This window comes from Ranitomeya imitator, chromosome 4 (assembly GCF_032444005.1).
Source record: "Ranitomeya imitator isolate aRanImi1 chromosome 4, aRanImi1.pri, whole genome shotgun sequence".
NCBI lineage: Eukaryota > Metazoa > Chordata > Amphibia > Anura > Dendrobatidae > Ranitomeya > Ranitomeya imitator.
The window spans coordinates 360,763,967-360,777,029 of record NC_091285.1 but is presented as its reverse complement, the minus strand read 5'-3'; the positions used below and the strand labels follow the sequence as shown (position 1 = coordinate 360,777,029).

At 43.5% G+C, this 13,063-nt stretch overlaps 1 protein-coding gene across 4 annotated transcripts in view; it reads right to left on the bottom strand.

Annotated features, from left to right (window-relative positions):
* The window catches only part of RELN (reelin), a 1,116,896-nt gene extending 1,108,097 nt beyond the window's left edge, over positions 1–8,799 (bottom strand). For all 4 annotated transcript variants that reach the window (XM_069765109.1, XM_069765110.1, XM_069765107.1 and 1 more), the window contains exon 1: positions 8,325–8,799. In XM_069765109.1, the coding sequence (XP_069621210.1) occupies positions 8,325–8,556 (232 nt within the window). In that variant the 5' untranslated portion in view covers positions 8,557–8,799. The remainder of the gene's footprint in view (positions 1–8,324) is intronic.
* Positions 8,800–13,063: the final 4,264 nt, after the last annotated feature.

Below are 13,063 nucleotides of genomic sequence, written 5' to 3'. Positions count from 1 at the left end.
TCCCTTTCCCAGTGATGCCTTGCGAGACAATGACCTGTGATGACGTAGAGGTCGGGTCGGGTTATTGTCGCAAGGCATCACTGGGAACAGGAGCTGCGGGGAGCATTGCGAGCATTGGGAAGAATGTGGGGGATGTCGGAAGGTAAGAATATCACGATTTATTTTTTTTAACATTATATCTTTTTACTATCGATGCTGCATAGGCAGCATCAATAGTAAAAAGAGGGAGAGAGTGAGAATTTCCCTGACTGGAAATTCTTCCATGCATGATCCCTGACCAAGGGTGTCCATTATTTTTCACTTCTAGGTCCCACACACATGGCAACAAACCACCGTGGGCTATACATTACCTCACCATCAACTAGGTATTGTAACCAGGGACCTTATATATACTACCGGTACCTTTATTTAGCTTCACCTTTAATTTCATGATGCTGATCTATATTCCTTATTAAATCCTCTACAGCACTATCCATGTTACTAAAAAAAACTAAGGATTTGCTTCATACAGGCATTCTTATCTACATACCAAGGTAATTAGTGTCTACTGCCACCTTTACTTTCTCCTCCTGGTCTATACAACCTTGACCTCTAGAACACCTATATCCTCCACATCCATGATATCATAAGCATTGCATTCACCTTGGTGTATTCGTTGGTGCGTTTATGGTCTATGGTCGCTTGACTTATTTTTTTGCAACTTCCCTAATGGACATATGGTATATTACACATGTACCTTGTAGACTTGTATATATGTACATACTATGTGTTTGTATTTATTGATATTCTGCTTTTTGTCTTTTAGCGATGGTATGATTAAGACTCGGGAGAGTCAAAACGTCATGTTTTGTTACTAGATTTGATCGCTTTTCCTTATGTTTGTAGAATTGCTCCCATGTGTTTCCTATATTGAGTTATGTTGAATAAACTCACACTATCGTGCATTATTAACCACTAGAGTGTGCGGTGTCTCTCAAATAATATTTGATAATTCTTCCAGGCATGCTCAGTTTCAAAAGACGGCATCCGTTGCTGGATTCCAGCTTTTGACAGTCAGCAACGGATCCTGCGTCCTTAGGCTTCCATTATAGCCAACAATGGACAGCACAGGATCCGTTGCTGTGCGATTTTCCGACGTACACAAAAAACGCTTCTATGTGCGTTGTCTGCGCCCGACGGACAGCGATTTTTCATAAGTCTATGAGAAAAAAAACTTTTTTTCACAAAACGACGGATTTTGACGGAAACAAAAAGACGGAAGTGTGAAAGAGGCCTAAATTCTGATATTATTAACCCCTTACCGGCATCGGACGTACTATACCGTCCGATGCCGGCTCCCCTGCTTTGATGCAGGGCTCCGCGGTGAGCCCGCACCAAAGCCGGGACATGTCAGCTGTTTTGAACAGCTGACATGTGCCCGTAATAGGCGCGGGCAGAATCGCGATCTGCCCGCACCTATTAACTAGTTAAATGCCGCTGTCAAACGCAGACAGCGGCATTTAACTACCGCTTCCGGCCGGGCGGCCGGAAATGACGTCATCGCCGACCCCCGTCACATGTACGGGGGTCGGCGATGCGTCTCCATTGTAGCCATAGAGGTCCTTGAGACCTCTATGGTTACTGATTGCCCGTCGCTGTGAGCGCCACCCTGTGGTCGGCGCTCACAGCACACGTGCAATTCTGCTACATAGCAGCGATCAGCAGATCGCTGCTATGTAGCAGAGCCGATCGGCTTGTGCCTGCTTCTAGCCTCTCATGGAGGCTATTGAAGCATGGCAAAAGTTAAAAAAAAAAGTTTAAAAAAATGTGAAAAAAATAAAAAAAACATAAAAGTTTAAATCACCCCCCTTTCGCCCCAATCAAAATAAATCAATAAAAAAAATATCAAATCTACGCATATTTGGTATCGCCGCGCTCAGAATTGCCCGATCTATCAAATAAAAAAAAGTATTAACCTGATCGCTAAACAGCGTAGCGGGAAAAAAACTCGAAACGCCAGAATTACGTTTTTTTGGTCGCCGCGACATTGCATTAAAATGCAATAACGGGCGATCAAAAGAACGTATCTGCACCGAAATGCTATCATTAAAAACGTCATCTCGGCACGCAAAAAATAAGCCCTCAACCGACCCCAGATCACGAAAAATGGAGACGCTACGAGTATCGGAAAATGGCGCAATTTTTTTTTTTTTTTTTTAGCAAAGTTTGGAATTTTTTTTCACCACTTAGATAAAAAATAACCTAGTCATGTTTGGTGTCTATGAACTCGTAATGACCTGGAGAATCATAATGGCAGGTCATTTTTAGCATTTAGTGAACCTAGCAAAAAAGCCAAACAAAAAACCAATGTGGGATTGCACTTATTTTGCAATTTCACCGCACTTGGAATTTTTTTCCCGTTTTCTAGTACACGACATGCTAAAACCAATGATGTCGTTCAAAAGTACAACTCGTCCCGCAAAAAATAAGCCCTCACATGGCCAAATTGACGGAAAAATAAAAAAGTTATGGCTCTGGGAAGGAGGGGAGCGAAAAACGAACACGGAAAAACGAAAAATCCCCTGGTCATGAAGGGGTTAAATGTGTCCCACATCACACTAGATACTATTTAGGAATGACATACGTGACAATAAAGTAACAAGTACATACGTAGATAAATGAGACCTTTGTGTATATGGGAAAATGTTTCCCCCAACTCTTCATGGCAATTGATGACTGCTTTATATACTGATACCCAGGAGCAAATTGCGAATCTCTTTTGAAGGGTCATGGACAAACAACTCTTCACATAAATACAGTTGAAACCAGAAATTTACATACACTATATAAAAATACACATATGCATTTTTTTTCTCAGTATCTGACATGAAATCAGAATAAACCTTTCCCATGTTAGGTCAATTAGGATTATCATAATTATTACTATTTGCCACATGCCAGATTAATGAGAGAATGTTTTAAGGCATTTTTATTACTTACTGCAAAGTCAAAAGTTTTGTTGTCAGCTTTCTGCCTATGCACAGTATACACACAAAACTGCCAATCAGTGGTGATGGCAGTGTTATACAGAGCACAGTATTCAGAGAAAAGGCAGAGGATAAAGCTGTAATTTTATCAAACTACAGAAAATAGCCCACTAAGTGATACATCGCTGGGATCAGGGTTTCTGCCTCTACATTATGCTGCTTTCAGATGGAGTTACAAAAACCTGGTGATGGATTCCCTTTAGAGGGAGCCTGTCAGGTGATACATGTTGCCCAAATCTTGGGAAGGAGGTATCAGCCACCGGCTGTACAATCACAGCCATGTATGATTAACTCTGAAAATGTTGTGGCTTCTCGTCTTCTATTTGCGCACGCAGGCAGAGGTTTGTTTGTTACAGTCAAATGGGCAGGAAGACGCCGCTAGTGTACGACTATTTTCCTGTGCGGTTCGGTCCCTGGCAGCTTAGAGTCTAAGGGGTATCATTTCTCCTTATGGAGAGTGACATACCATCTCTGGCTTGTCAAGGTAAGGAGGCATATTCGCCGTGCAATGCTCCTCTGGGAAATATAATATGCAAATTGCCTCTTCTGAGAAAAAGAGGACTTAAGCTCTATAGCGCCACCTGTTGGAAGTAGCGATCCTACAAGTCACAATCAACCATTTAATGAGTCGTGCAATATGACTTAGGATAAAAGCCAAATCAGTATCTCAATTCGCAGACACGGTGTTTCGGGCTGTTGGCTCTCGTCAGTGCGAAGCATGAGAACTGATTTGGCTAGGTGAGAGGCTCTGGACTGTGGTCTAAGGGGTATCATTTCTCCTTATGGAGAGTGACATACCATCTCTGGCTTGTCAAGGTAAGGAGGCTTATTCGTCGTGCAATGCTCCTCTGGGAAATATAATATGCAAGTTGCCTCTTCTGAGAAAAAGAGGCCTCTCACCTAGCCAAATTAGTTCTCATGCTTCGCACTGACGAGGGCCAACAGCCCGAAACACCGTGTCTGCGAATTGAGATACTGATTTGGCTTTTATCCTAAGTTATATTGCACGACTCATTAAAGGGTTGATTGTGACTTGTAGGATCGCTACTTCCAACAGGCTGCGCTATAGAGTTTAAGTCCTCTTTTTCTCAGAAGAGGGAATTTGCATATGGCAGCTTAGAAACACTCCCATCAAAATGTTTATCCTCTTAATATATTGCATTCATCATATTATGTAGCACTGTGTATTTGGAATGGCTCATTTTGTCTTTCTACCTACCGTATATACTCGAGCATAAGCCAAGAATTTCAGCCCATTTATTTAGGCTGAAATTGCCCCTCTCGGCTTATACTTGAGTCATACCCAGGGGTCGGCAGGGGAGGTGGAGCGGCAGCTGTCTAATAATACTCACCTGATCCTGGTGCAGTCCTTGGTTCTCCGGGCACTGACAGCTTCTTCCTGTAGTGAGCGGTCACATGGTATCGCTCATTACAGTAATGAATATGGACTCCACTCCTCTCCCATAGGGGTGGAGCTATTTCTTTTCTTTGCGCTATGTAGAAACAGGAATTCTCTTGTCCTTGCATTTATCATCCCCCTCTTCAACTTATGACCCAGCTGCTATGCTCCTTTCACCCCTGCCAAGGACTTTTGCAGTGACTTATGACTCAGAGAACATTCACAGCCTGCTTCTACAAAGAGCTTAGAATGATTCAGCAAGTCAGTTTTTATTCATGTGATGTCACAGAGCAACTGGAAAACAGAAGAATTAGCTGGGAAGAAAGGCAAAATGAGCAATTGTAAGAACATGGTGCTAGATAATATGATGATTGCAACATAAGAGGATAAAAATGTCGATGAGAGTGCTTATTAAAACTTACATTTTTTCTTATATTTTTCTCTGAATGGCTGCATAGTTTCAGAGATGTATGGCTATGATCGTAAAGCCAGTGGCTGATACATGCTTGCTCACAGTTGGGGCAGCATGTATCACATGACAGGTTCCCTTTACATACAATAAAGAAACAGGTCAGGAAGCTAGCCTTTTCTTGATGTCTTACCAGTAGTAGATTTTTTTTATCCATACACTTCACTAGGTGCAAATTAACTCTAAAATAATGTAAGCAAAAACAGGTGTTCTGTAAAGTTGGGCACAGATATGCCATGCCAAATTTATAAGGCCGGGGTCACACTAGCGTAGAATACGGACGAGTGCTATGCGAGAAAACATCGTATAGCACTCGGACCAGTGTTAAATTATGGGGCAGCTCACATCACCGTATTTTTTCTCAGGCGTATTTGACATGTGTGTAAAATCGCAGCATGCTGCGATTTTACACGTATATTGTCCGAGACTCGCCAATGAAAGCCTGTAGGTGTGAGAAAAACTCAGAAACCACACAGACCATCCGTGTGACTTGCAAGAAATCCACACAAATTTTCCTCATTTCAGCCCATTGAGCCATTAAATTCAATGGGGAAAGTCAGTGAGAAATGTAAAGTAATACGGATGTCTTACGGATGCATATGTGCGAGAAAATAGCAACATCGCATTGCAATCGCATTACACACGGATGTGTGTGACTCTCGGCAGGGAGACTCAGACCGATTTTCCATATGATAAGGGTGGCGCCGGCCTAAGGGAAAATATCAATATTTTGTACCTAATATTAGCCACATTTTTTTTTTGTTAAGATTTAATATACTTAGAGAAAAATGTTGCCATATCGTTTATTGATAAATTTAAAAATGCATAACAGAAATGTATTGCCCTGCAGCCATACAATGCATATAGAAAACATTTGTGTCCCAGTTTAAACATCCAAATAAAATCTTGAAACCCTGTTATGTGTGAACTCCAACAGTTACAATCATTAGTTACTATATTCCATCTTCATTCTGGGTGGTGATCGATGCTATAAAGTTTATCTCAAATTGAAGCTTCGAACCATAACTATTAATGAAATGGATATAAATCTGGCCATTCACAAAAGCCTATAATACAGAGAAACAGTTGACACTGTGACGGGTTTACAAATGCAAGTGTCTCGTAAAGGCTGTGACTGAACTCTTTAAATTCAGGAAGCCATTTATTTGAGAAAAATGAAACCATGTAAGTTAATAATCACATTTTGCAATGACTTTTCCAGAGTGCAAGCATCAAATGCATTTTCTGCACTAACCTAGAGGGTTAGGTTATTATCTCTGCAAATTTCTATGGAATATGTAAGAAGCGTTCATCTGTAGAACCATTAAGAGAATTGTTGCAGTACCATTTTTTCCTGTCAAATTCTCTTATGTGCATGGCCAGGTTACCACTAATGTTTGGAAAGTAATAATACAGGTCATTCTGTAAAGATTTATTTTATTCCTTGAGTACTGAGCAAGAAAATAGTGCTCTCGTATAGAAATTAATAAATCCAGTAACCTAGATAGACGAAAGCTGAATGAAAATCCAGCAAGCAAAGGCAAATGAGCAGCGACTTCAAAGAATGACTGCAGGTAGCAACTTAATAAACCCAGTGGGGCTCATGTATCAGTCTTTTTACAACACAAAATGGTAAAAAAAACCATCAGAGAATTTTATATTCTATACATGTACCATATTTGTCAGTGTATTGCTCTATTTTTCCTTGACACCGGCATATTTTGGAAAACAAAGGGTTGTCACAATAAAGCGGCACACGTGTTAAGTCTTCAAGTCGGTGATGTGCAACATGAATCACCATACCGATATAGCATGGGGGGGACTGTCACAAAAAAATCTCCTTTTGTTCAACATTGCAGATGTTAAAGCTATGCAACAAGGTAATACATGTATCAAAATAAGCTATTGACCCATTGTATGGACAGATACAGTATTGTACAAACAGGTCTGACCCATCACCTACCACACCCTAGATTTAAGCTGGGCTCTAAAATACCCATAAAGAGGAAGTTGATGGGCGTTATTTCAAGAAAATAAAAGCAAAAACTCTTCGTCAGGTTGAATGATCACCAAACTCCTTTTTATGTCCCACACGATGATCACAATAAAAGAGCCCATACACATAAGGGTATGTTCCCATGGTCAGTAACCGGCAGCGCTTTGGACACAGCACATGTCCGCTCCGTCCAAAGCACTGCTGGCTTTTGAACGCAGGTGATTCCGCATGTGTTCATTGAACCATGCGGAATCATCACATCCGATACATTGGACAGTGATATTTATCTTGTGGAGACTGAGCGTCTCCGCAAGATAAATAGACATTCTGCGGTCTGAAAAGACGCGTCACAGTCCTTCTCCGCAGCTAAGCCGGAGGCGTCTGTGCACACATAGTGGACATGAGATTTCTTGTAACATCTGGCCGCTGTGGGTTGGACGCTTTGGATGTACGCAGCATCCAACCAGTAGTGTTTACTGACTGTGGGAACATACCCAAAGAAGAAAGTCGTCTAAACCCACCAATTTCAGCAGGGCCAGCCAATTATGTGACATGTATGGGGGCCTCCTGAAGGATCTGAGACTTGCAATATCAAACACTGATCCTTTTGTTCTCAGAGAAAATTAGGCCTCCTTGTTCCCATACAGAACACATGCACCCTCTGCTGAGCCAAGCATGCATGTGTATGGGGTGGAGAGGCCATGAAGAACAGCTTTCGTCTATATTAGATTGGGTTGCCACCTGCTGAAGTTGTATGAACATCTTTAAGTTGAAGAAAATTGCAATTTCAACAGTAACTAACTAAAAGCAATCAATATAATCAACCGCTGTCACAGAACCATTGGAAAGTCGACTGGGTATGAAATTTCACCAGCATAATTGTCTGTATAAGAGCTTTTGGATGATGACAGATTTTCACCCAGTATGATCTAACGTATATGGCTGTATTAAACTGTATTGGCGAATATCAACTAAAATGTGTGTTGACTGCGTAGGCGTAACGATCTGTCAGCGGGCAAATGTTTATACAATGGTTGGTAACTCATTAACCAACTTCTATGCCATGTTTAGGGACAGCCTTATGCTACATTTACATATGAGTGTAAAATATCCGTTTTTTTTTTCATATCGTATGGCAGACGGAACAAGGACATAGAGTTTCATGGATCTTTTCATACTTCCGTGAAAATCATGGATCTGACAGTGAGATCTAAGACTCAGGACAGGTCCTATTCTAATCCGATAGGAAATAATCAATGGCACTGGATACTTCCCCACAAAAAATAAATAAATTGGACAGCACCCCGACACTACACACGCATGCATACATATAGAATTAGTAGGAGTGGGTCCTGGAGACATGGGCATCAGGTACCGGATTACCAGAGCTGGCCCACTGGCACCATGTGGAGACCCTGCCCAGGGGCCACTTACCGTGGTACTCCTGTCCAGGTATGTAGTAGCTGGGGTTCCCCGCCAGGTGCAGGGAGATCAGCACCTCTCCTTGCTCTCCGTCCCCCTCCAGCTCACCGTGGTGGGTGCACAGGAAAAAGAAAGGTGAGAACCTGGGGTAAAAGCCGACTGCCCCGCGGACCGCGGCCACAGAGAGCATCCCAAGCAGGAGCATAGTCCACAGCCTGCCGGAGCAGGGGCTGCCCTCATCCATTGCTGGCTCCCCCGAAGCTTCTGCTGCTGCTACTTATTCTATCTGCTGCATAAGTGGCTGAGGGAAGAGCGGGCAAGACAAACGGCTAGAAAAGTTTAGAAGGCTAAAGTGAATAAACTGCAGGACAAATACAAAGCCGCCGTTTCCGCGCTCCGTGCACCAAGTACCGACAGCACCGGAGTCAGGTGGCAGCAAGGAGACCGAGCCCGAGATGAGGGTCCCCACACAGGAGCTGCTCGCCTCACACAGTCATCGTGTTATCTATACGGCCGACCACGCCTCCCGAGGCACGATTGGCCCAGCAGCTGTCCATCACCTCCTGCTAGGCGGGGCTTGGAAAGGTGAATGGTCCTCGTAATAGCTGCTAAATAACGGGCGCCGCTAAATGTGTCGCTGTGGTAAGAGCAGCGCTCCGTGTTGTGTCCACGCAGGCCGCGGTGGGCATGCAGCTCGGCTCTTCGGGTCTACACACCATTTCCTCCACTAAAGATGAGCATGAGGACATAGCGGCCAGTTCCAGGGAACTGCTCCAGTGTGGACCTCAGGTGTTTGTCAAGGTAGAAATGATAAAAAAAAAAAAACCCGCTCATGTCATGTGGTGCGCTGCACGGCGCTAATCATTTACCTCAGGGAGAGAAGTCACCGAGAATAATGGGAGGCTGACAGGAGGCTCCCGCCAACACTTCCCGGGGACAGAACCGCGCACTGTCACCTCTGGGGCGAATGGGTTTGGTTCTATGCTTTCTCCACCATAGGGCTCGGTCATGTGGATGAGTACTGTTCGTGTGTGCCATGGACAGCACACAGCCATTATAGCCAGTGCTCAATGTGCCACATGGACCAGCGGTCTGAGAGGAAACAAATCACGGTATGCACTAATTTGGGGGACGTACTAAAAAAAAGGAATAAAGAAAAAGAATGAACATAATACATTATAGGTCCAAAGATATGGAGAGGTATTATAGATTTTTTATGCATCTTAGATGTTCAGTGAATTATGTGTAGACATTTAGGAAATGAACACATATCCCATTTAAACAGGTGTATATTATATTCCCTGTGCCTGATAGTTGGAGAATGAACATGAACTATATGTAGATAATAGAGGAATGAACACATATCCCATATAAGCAGGTGTATATTATATTCTTTGTGCTTTATAGGTGGGGAATGAACATGGAATATATGTAGATAATAAGAGAATGAACACATATCCCATATAAATAATAATAAATAATAATAATTTTATTTATATAGCGCCAACATATTCCGCAGCGCTTTACAAATTATAGAGGGGACTTGTACAGACAATAGACATTACAGCATAACAGAAATACAGTTCAAAACAGATACCAGGAGGAGTGAGGGCCCTGCTCGCAAGCTTACAAACTATGAGGAAAAGGGGAGACACGAGAGGTGGATGGTAACAATTGCTTTAGTTATTCGGACCAGCTATAGTGTAAGGCTCAGGTGTTCATGTAAAGCTGCATGAACCAGTTACCTGCCTAAGTATGTAGCAGTACAGACACAGAGGGCCAATACTGCATAAAGTGTATGAGAACATGATGCGAGGAACCTTTTTTTTTTTTTATTATAAATAGGCCACACAGGGATCGTTAGGTTAATGCATTGAGGCGGTAGGCCAGTCTGAACAAATGAGTTTTTAGGGCACGCTTAAAACTGTGGGGATTGGGGATTAATCGTATTAACCTAGGTAGTGCATTCCAAAGAATCGGCGCAGCACGTGTAAAGTCTTGGAGACGGGAGTGGGAGGTTCTGATTATTGAGGATGCTAACCTGAGGTCATTAGCGGAGCGGAGGGCACGGGTAGGGTGGTAGACTGATACCAGGGAGGAGATGTAGGGTGGTGCTGAGCCATGGAGTGCTTTGTGGATGAGGGTAGTAGTTTTGTACTGGATTCTGGAGTGGATGGGTAGCCAGTGTAATGACTGGCACAGGGTAGAGGCATCGGTGTAACGGTTGGTGAGGAATATGATCCTTGCTGCAGCATTCAGGACAGATTGGAGCGGGGAGAGTTTTGCAAGAGGGAGACCGATTAGTAGAGAGTTACAATAGTCCAGACGAGAATGAATAAGTGAAACAGTCAGAGTTTTTGCAGAGTCGAAATTAAGAAAAGGGCGAATTCTAGAAATGTTTTTGAGATGCAGGTAAGAAGAGCGAGCCAGTGATCGGATGTAGGGGGTGAATGAATGAAAGGTCAGAATCAAGGATGACCCCAAGGCAGCGGGCATGTTGCTTTGGAGTAAACAGATGTATATTATATTATCCATGCTTGATAGGTAGGGAATGAACAAAAATATATGTAATGTGTTTTTAATGCAAATTTTCATCTCCATTTAACAGTACCAGCAAAGTTTATGACATTTCAGAAATTTCATGCACTCACCTTGGATTTTTTTCTTGACTGTTTTGTCAAAGAGCTGCAGCATGTCACTTTCAGCGTTTTTACAGCATTTTTCACCCATTGAAAGCAAAAAATGCGTCAAAAATGCAAGTATCAGGTTTTGTGATGTTTTTGGTGCAAAAACCTGATGAAGTTGAATCAGATTAATTTTTATGCACTAAACTTTATCAGTATGCACAAGACAAATGTATTCTGACAAAAACGCACAAAAAAACGCGGAGAACACACATCAAAACCTGCTCTTTTGAGCGCGCTGCTGCACGTAGAGAAGCAAATCGCATACGGATGCGTAACCTGCGTCTTAATGAAACAGAAGTAGTGTTGAGCATTCCGATACCGCAAGTATCGGGTATCGGCTGATATTTGCGGTATCGGAATTCCGATACCGAATTCCGATATTTCCCGCGTATCGGATACCGGAATCGGAAGTTCCCAGAATTCAAAACTGCCCGCAGCAGCCAATGAGGAATGAATGGAAGTGTGGGCACATCCTGTTTAGCATGGTGGGCATGTAACTACTGGCAAGGCTGTGATTGGCTGCTGAAATGATGTCACTATGCACTATAAAAAACGCTGCCGCCATTTTGCGCTCACTCTGCTGTGATTTCAGTTAGGGACAGGACGCTGTGTTCTAACTGAGGGCCAGTTGAAATAGCGAATTGCTTCATTGCGCTTTTCCCAGGCTAATTTAGCAAACGCTGTGTGTTCACCTTGCTCTTCTGCAAGGTCTCTGTGTGTGTGTGTGTGTGTGTGTGTGTGCAGCTCACTCTGTAGTCTGTGTGCAGCCATATACCCGGTTGTATTCAGCTCAGGGGGGGTCACACTGCCTCATACTGTTCTATCCATTGTCCTTTTTTGCTCATAGTGCAGCCTTCTGCACATTTTTTCTAAAATTTCCTATTAGTGTCTTTCCACCCGTCTCTAGCTAAATTGTGGAAAAACACTACATTGGATAACCTATAGGAGGGTTTTTGGGCCTTGCAGCGCCGTTTACGGCTGTCTGCACGGTCTCCGTGTGAGCGCTGCTCACCCTGTAGTCTGTGTGCAGCCACAGCCGGTTGTATTCAGCTCAGGGTGCATCACTGCCTCATACCGTTAAATAACTTGTCCTTTTTTTGCAAATAGTGCAGCCTGCTGCAAATTTTTTCTAAAATTTCCTATTAGTGTCTTTCCACCCGTCTCCAGCTAAATTGTGGAAAAACACTACATAGGATAACCTAGAGGAGGGTTTTTGGGCCTTGCAGCGCCGTTTACGGCTGTCTGCACGGTCTCCGTGTGAGCGCAGCTCGCCCTGTAGTCTGTGTGCAGCCACAGCCGGTTGTATTCAGCTCAGGGTGCATCACTGCCTCATACCGTTAAATAACTTGTCCTTTTTTTGCAAATAGTGCAGCCTGCTGCAAATTTTTTCTAAAATTTCCTATTAGTGTCTTTCCACCTGTATCCAGCTAAATTGTGGAAAAACACTACATAGGATAACCTAGAGGAGGGTTTTTGGGCCTTGCAGCGCCGTTTACGGCTGTCTGCACGGTCTCCGTGTGAGCGCAGCTCACCCTGTAGTCTGTGTGCAGCCACAGCCGGTTGTATTCAGCTCAGGGTGCGTCACTGCCTCGTACCGTAAAATAACTTGTCCCTTTTTGCAAATAGTGCAGCCTGCTGCAATTTTTTTCTAAAATTTCCTATTAGTGTCTTTCCACCCGTCTCCAGCTAAATTGTGGAAAAACACTACATAGGATAACCTAGAGGAGTGTTTTTGGGCCTTGCACCGCCGTTTACGGAGGAGCATTTCAGGAATAAGCACACTAAGGCCTTAGTACTTTTCTGCTTATCTTTATCTGTCAATCAAGAAGAAGAGGGCAGGGAGTAAGGCACGTGGGCGTGGGCGCGGAGCAGGGAGAGGAGCAGGGAGAGGATGTGGTGATTCTGTGCCTGCTGCGGGCATCGGTGACTCATCATCACTCAGTTTCAGCAGGGAACAGTCCTTCATGCGCAGCTTTGTCGGAGAGCGCCGTGCACCGCTGCTGCGTGAAGATCAAATTGAAGCCGTTGTCGGATGGATGGCAGCTAACGCATCGGCATCGACTT